Here is a 7,326-nt window from a genome sequence, read left to right as displayed (position 1 = left end):
CACCCGCCCTTTTCTGTAAGGTTATCTAGGGCCGGTGAAACATGTTAAGTCCGGGTGGGTAATTTTTTGTACAGGGAAGCACGACCCTGAATGGTGCAAGATAGATTTTTTTAATAATATTTAGTTTCGATACAACTTTACACGCGACGCTTAAATTCGAAGCTTAGAGCGTTCATTTTGAATATAAGGGCAGCATTCTGTGCCGTATAAACTTATTCGAAATTGCACTAAACTAAACTCGTGCATCTAGTACTGCATGATAGATCTTGTCGAGCTGAGTGGAATGGTACATAATACTAGTGGTCTCCGAAGTCCGATCAAAAGTTATGGAAGATTGAGTGAGCAACAGTTCTTTGTTGAAGAACGATAGTTCTCTAATTTTTTCAAAAGAAAGTGTATTAATTACTGTACGTCTTGAAACCGTTGCAGTTTTCACGAATGCATTAAAAATTGTATATATTAGTGACCTCTGAAAAAGTGCACAAAAGTGTACGATTGCTACTTAAAATTCATGCAAACAAATCGCTGCATTTCCATTTAAAAGTTTGTTACCAACGAAATATAATCATTTGCTCTCGTACGGTTTTTGCGGAAACATTTAAAATTTCTTGGAAACGGTGCAGAATATAGAAAAACCCACCTGAGAATGTCTTCAAAATTTAGTTGAGAATATTCTGTGAAATTTTCAGAATGATTCATTGAGTTTAGCGGTCGTGTTGTATTTTTTTCGAACTGAAAAACTGCTAAAAATTGGAACGCTCGGAAATGCATACCTCTACTTGTTCATCGAATATCTCGGCTTTGAAGGCTTGTATCATAAATCTACCGTGACAAAGTCTAGATAATTTAGTTTAGATGCGATTAGTACATAAAAACATATACGAGGTCTGTTCAAAAAGTACCCGGAATTCTCAATTTTCTAAAAAAATATTTATTTATTCGTCTACATCTATATGGTCCCCTTCAAAGTAATCCCCCCTAGATATAATACACTTATGCCAGCGTTTTTTCCAGTCTTCGAAACACCCCTGATAGTCACTTTTTGTAATGCTCTGTAGCACTCTCAGCGATTCTGCCTTTATCTCTTCAATCGATGAAAAACGCTGTCCTTTCATGGGTCTCTTCAACTTTGGGAACAGGAAAAAATCACACGGAGCGATATCTGGTGAATAAGGAGGTTTAACAGCTCCTGACCGATGGTAATGCGTTTGTTTTTTTGATCAAAATTCAGCAGTTTTGGAACGAATTTTGCTGCCACTCGTTTCATGCCCAAAACATGTGAAAAAATATGATGGCATGAGCAGTGCAGTAAAACTTCATTCAATTCAATTGAAACTGAATGTGGAACACATTGACGATCTCTCCACTGCAGTAAACTTCACTCTCTGACACACACAATGTTTGCTGACGGCCCGAACGAGCAGCATTCAGTTCATCACTCGTTTCTCTTCAATCGAGACTCAGTTTAATTACCGTCAGTTGATCTCTTGAAGTAAAAAAATATCTCTTTCAATAGTGTGAGAGCGGCCTTCAAATGAGGTTCACGTAAACATTCGAATTGGTTCAACATAATTGATGAAAGACTAATCAGATAGCTGAAATATCAATCACAGAATACACATAAATTAATTGTTTCCTCCTTCAGTTTTCATTTTTAATACTTTACTCCATTTATAATTCTATTCGTTCAAACTTGCTTACTACCAAGGGTGAAGGCAATGAAGGAGCTACACTACTTGGCACTCGAAACTGAGCAAGCAAAACTTCAAATGACTAGGTACGATTAATCAACTGACGATGAATTCCGGGAGCTTCACTTGAAAATGGCAGCAAAAGTCAAATGAATTAGTAGGGATATGCTGACGGTCAGCGGCCATAAATTTCATTTTCATCTTATATTATTCGATTGAAAATGAAATTTTACCGCACTGGGCATGAGTCAACTGATATGCCAAATTCATCAGCAACTTCTCTAATGGTGATTCGGCGATCATCCATAATCATTTTTTCCACTTTTCCCACATTTTCATCGATTATTGACGTGCTGGGTCGACCGGAGCGTTCGTCGTCTTCAACGTCTTCGCGGCCATCTTGGAAACGCTTATACCACTCGTAAACACTTGTTTTTTACCTTTTTTTATACATATAAAAAATAGGTATAGAATTCGCTCAAACTTTCGAAAATTTTTCCGAGGCCCGGAGGGCCGAATGACATATACCAATCGATTCAGCTCGACGAACTGAGCAAATGTCTGTGTGTGTGTGTGTGTATGTGTGTGTCTGTATGTGTGTTGTCAACTAAGAGGTCGAGATCTCAGAGATGGCTGGACTGATTTTGATCAAACTAGTCGCACGATAATACCTATTCAACAAGCCATAGATTGCTAAAATCCGTCCATTTTTAACGGAGATATCGAAATTTTTGTGTAAACGACTTTTCCCCCTATTCCAGCAGTAGGAGTTTTGAGCGCTGTATGACAAAGCAATGCTTGGGAGCAACGGAAAACACGATTTTTTATTCTATTACATACAATTGTTTCTAAGTACCAAAAAGACTGTGTACAGCATCCTTTTTCATGACAATTTGCCTCGGACCGATTTTAGCACGGCTCGTTTTTGGCAACATAATCGTTCGAATATGACATATATAAACCAGATGATGGCAGATTTTTTTTTAATTATATTGTTTTAAACTACTTACAGCAATAAATGCTAGAAGAACATAACATCAATATACCATTCGAATCAGTTCGTCGAGATCAGCAAATGCGTGTGTGACAAATAATTTCACTCAATTTTCTCTGAAAATTTCTTTTCTACAAATTCAAAAATATTGCAACTTATTTGTCATATGGCCATACGAATTGGTTTGGGTTATGCTGGTTCCTGAATACCGGCTCTGGAAGTACCTTAAATTACCGTAAACTCTAAAGTGGAACTTACATATCATGGCATGTTTAATCGATTATCACGCTTCTAGATTTAAATTCGATTGTATTTGCAGTTTCGACATTACAGAGTAATGAGTGATTACAATCTGAAAACTTAAACACCGAAGAATATTCATGCAAAAAACACATGCGGATTGATAAAAAAAGGTATCATCTCACTCCTAGGTGGATTAATCACGTTTTTCATAGCAGACTCACCGTAGGCTCTCTGTAACATTTCGCACACTTGGTTACACTTTATTTCATTTTTCACGCAAAATTTAATACAAATTCTTTGACTCTTCAATTATTCCATTGTTTAAACTAACAAAAATCGCTCAGCTCAAAAAAACACGTCTACACCAGCCGCTACAAGACGAAATGTAAACAATGAATACAGCTGAAAATTTCACTATACATTAGGGACATATGTACCAACACAATAAAAAAAATTTTGACCACCGGACTCTCCAGACGCGCGCAATTAAAAAATTCAGGGAACTTTTTGAACAGACCTCGTATGTTATCGCGATAAAAATAAAGTATTGGATTTTTCTGTGAAACAAAATCAGTTTCAATGCATCCGCCATTTTTTTCGCTTTGGTTTTCTGATACCATTCTGAAAAAGGAGAGAGAAATAAAATTGACTCGACAAGGCTGCCAAACACACAGACATTCAATCTTTGTGAAAGTTGAATATTTTTTCATTGTTCATTGGAATCCATATAATGTCCAACCCATACGATAGATTAATGTGATAAAACTTCTCATCAAAATAATAAAATGTATGCTGGCAACCCGGTACAGTTTGCTCTTATACGAGAGAGTACAAGAGAAATACGATGCGCAAAGGGAATTGAGCGAGCCACGTGGTCGATTTAAAACTCAACACGTGACCCTCTGTCCTCAGCAGAGATGGCATTTCACCAGAGTGATACACGCTAGAGTCAGATTTTTGTCACACCGAGGATGAAAAAAACGAAGCACCGCACAAAGAGGAAAGCGCACTTCTTCTCAGTGTCGAATAGACAGCATTTGAGTGTGTGCTTGTGGTTAAAGCAGCTGGCGCGAGTGAAACACATTCTCTTCGCATGAATCGCTCACACGCGCTCTCGTCTAAATACACCCAAGTGACCACTGGCGCGTGATGGTGAGCGAACACTTCTGTGAACTTCAATTAATAGAGAGTAGATCTGGCCTTGCTATGAAAAATTTGCAAGGAAAACAGAAAATTTTACGATAAATTGTTTTATTTTGCTGATTTTGCGTGTCCACGCTTCATCTACGAAAACCATACAGCAGAGTGCTCACCGGCGTGTACACCTCTGTGAAAGTATCTGCATCCACCTCAGAGAATTTATTAGCTAATGCTCTAGCACTTTGGTGCGATTCAGTGGAGGAGGTAAAAGGAAATAAACAAACGCACTCATGATGCGTGCACACTTTACACAACAGTGGTGTATAAATGTGAAAGAGAAGAGCTCTCGTTGAAATTGTCAGTGCGAGGGGAGAAATTTTACTTGCTCTTCGTCACACAGAGGAGATAGACATCTCTGGTCCTCAGACCTTAAATGAACTGTTTTGCCCATTTTAAAATGGAACACTGAATAAAATTCAGTGGCGTATTTGTTCTATTAGTAAGTCCTGTGTTCATTGGAGCCAGGACATCCTTTCAGTTGTATAATGTACTTCACTGCATGATGATGACAATCTACTAAACGTTCATTAGGCTAGTTATCTTTTATTATCAAGGGACGTGAATTTCGTTGGTAATGAACGGGTCTTTTGAGTTTTCGAAACGAAAGGTATGGTTAACAATATACGATTGCGTGTAGAAAAAAATTAACTGAAGAGATCGCGTAATAATACAAAAGCAAATATGCATTGCTACGTAGAGCTGGACATGTAATAAGAATGCCAGACAATAATATAGTGAACCGATAGGTACAGAAACAGGTCCAGTGAACAAAGTGGATTGGATCAATTGGGAGTGCAAGAAGGATTGGCGACCGAAGTGTCCAGATAGACTAGTTGAAATGGTTGATCGCGTTCAACGTTTAATTATGTATTAAATTTTACTTTCTGTTGATACTAAAACTATCGAACACCTACGAATTGAAATTATTATCCATGTTATTTATGTTTTGTATTAATACTACTACTATAAGTTAGTTTGAATGCAGTTGGAGACACTATTTTGGTAACTGAAAAACAAAATTGATAAATTACCTACCTTCAGCTCAAAATATAAGTCAAGAAATCCCCTCCCCCCACTTCCTCTCCTATTGAACTACTCTTCTTCCCTCGAATCCCACCCCCCCCTTGAACTCCCCTTTGAATGATTCCTGCGCACGGGCCTGAAAACATTTAATAACTCAAGGTGAAATACAAAAAAGGTCTAGTATAATCACAGAAAACATGAAATAAAATTTCGTTTCACATAACACAGTTACGATTGGATTTGAAATCATAAAAAAACTATAGAAAAACGGAAGCTTTAATGTTTTGGTACGGCTAAAACGAATGAAAATCGACCTAAAAAATTATCAAAACGCGGTTTATTTTAAGAATACTGAATGCTCAATTCCTCTATTGAAAGCACTCAACAGCACTACGGAAGTTCGGTGTTAAGTACAATTTTAAATATTATTTAAAAAATACATTTTCTACACACACAGTTTTCTGATTGAATAACACGTTACTTTATTGTTTATATGACTGATTATCTTAAAATATAGATAACATTTAATAGTTATAACTGAAAAAACTACTCGAAAATATATGTGAACCAAAACCAGGCTAATGCAAGATATTTATATTTTCTATTGGAAGCAGTTTGGGAAGATCATTCGGACGCTATTACACATTTATAAAATTTCAAACAAATCTAACACATCTCGTCTAAGGAAGTTTTGCAAACTTATACCAATTATATTGGAAAATTGTTCCTAAGTCACAATAGCAAAAGGATTAACACTGCTTGGTTTCTCGGAGAATGCACCAACACTTCAATATCAGTCATTAACCAACTCGAAACTGTTCTACTTCGTTTATTTTAATAGACGGCATTCATTGTTCGGCGTAAACCACGTTTCAATCTAAAACAACTTCCAACAACTATCATTTGAAGCCACTTGGCAAAATAGATTGGCTTTTTATCAGTTAATTTACAACACTTGGATGTACTCCTATAAGACTAAAAATATCATATATTTTAACAATAGGATTCATAATTTATGTTCTACAAACTACTCAACAAGTGGTTAGGAATCTAGTAAAGCACTAACGACATACTCGGGCGAGGGTTTCTCTGCAGTCCTGTGTACTGTGTAGCCTTTGTTTTCAATTGCCTTCTTGGTACTAGGCCCGATAGCTACAATCTTACAACCGCTGTGATTCAGTTTGTGTCGCTCAAAAATGGCCCCACAGTAGTCGATGCCAGAGGGACTGAAAAACAAGAGGAAATCTGGAGCGGCACTATCGCGAAATAAATTGATCAAACTGAGTTCCAGATCTTCATGGGGGATAGTTTCATACACTTCAACGCAATCTATCGAATAACCATATTCTGATAATTTGTTTTGCAAAACATCTTGTTTCAGGTTTCCACAAGGAAACAGAAACGGTAGTGTTATGGTTTTATTGTACAGGTCCGTTTTCATCACATCCGCTAGGTTACTGGCATTTCCCGAATGCTGCCCTTTAGTTTCCAGTTCCAGTGAGGTCAGAATAAGATCATGGGACGGTTCGCCGACACAGTAATTCTCCAACGTTTTCCAATCGTCTTTCAGTCTATGCCCTCCGAGCGCATCCCGTACCGCAGTTATGCTTCGAGGACTGGTGAAAATCAGCCCGGAGTATTTGTACGGCGACAACAATCGATCTCGCAGAATGTCGAGATTCTTAAAGCAAAAATCTAACGTTGGAATAAAAACGGGCTCGAAGCCGGCTTTCTGCAGCAGTGCGGTGTACACTTCACTGTTGTCGTTTTCGGACTTGAGAATCACAACTTTTTTCATGGCTAGATGCACTAATTGTTAAATATGTTGTATAGAAAACACGATGGAAAAATAATCCTCGTCGGACACTAGCAAAAATGTTTTTGTTTTCGAATTTGTTTTCAATCACCTTTCGTGTTCATGTGGGTGGTGTCAAATGCAGGCCGTGTTTCACTTGCTGTCAGTGTAGTTTTCAAAGTGAAGTGCAGATGGCAGGACGGCATTTATTTCTTTTGAAATGACCGGAGGGCAATGAGTCTACTGAAGAATCGCAACAAGAAAACACCAAGAGTATTCCAAGAGCATAAAGTCTTAATTGAAATTGATGATAGTCAAAAAATACAATGAAAATTAAATTCAATTACTACTTGAAAATTGGTAAACTCAAAAGTTCTGTT

The 7,326-nt window shown here is 37.4% G+C and overlaps 1 protein-coding gene across 1 annotated transcript; it reads right to left on the bottom strand.

Annotated features, from left to right (window-relative positions):
• Positions 1–5,630: 5,630 nt before the first annotated feature.
• Positions 5,631–7,054, bottom strand: LOC131431343 (uroporphyrinogen-III synthase-like). The gene has a single exon (XM_058596994.1). The coding sequence runs from the start codon at positions 6,947–6,949 to the stop codon at positions 6,194–6,196; it is 756 nt and encodes a 251-aa protein (XP_058452977.1). The 5' UTR covers positions 6,950–7,054; the 3' UTR covers positions 5,631–6,193.
• Between the last annotated feature and the right edge of the window lie 272 nt (positions 7,055–7,326).

Source organism: Malaya genurostris, chromosome 2 (assembly GCF_030247185.1).
Source record: "Malaya genurostris strain Urasoe2022 chromosome 2, Malgen_1.1, whole genome shotgun sequence".
NCBI classification, from domain to species: domain Eukaryota; kingdom Metazoa; phylum Arthropoda; class Insecta; order Diptera; family Culicidae; genus Malaya; species Malaya genurostris.
The sequence above is the reverse complement of the archived record's forward strand: the minus strand, read 5'-3'. Positions and strand labels throughout refer to the sequence as shown.

What these genes read in the sequence shown, in the direction of transcription:
- LOC131431343 (XM_058596994.1), bottom strand. Translation starts at nt 6,949, where the DNA reads ATGAAAAAAGTTGTGATTCTCAAGTCCGAAAACGACAACAGTGAAGTG.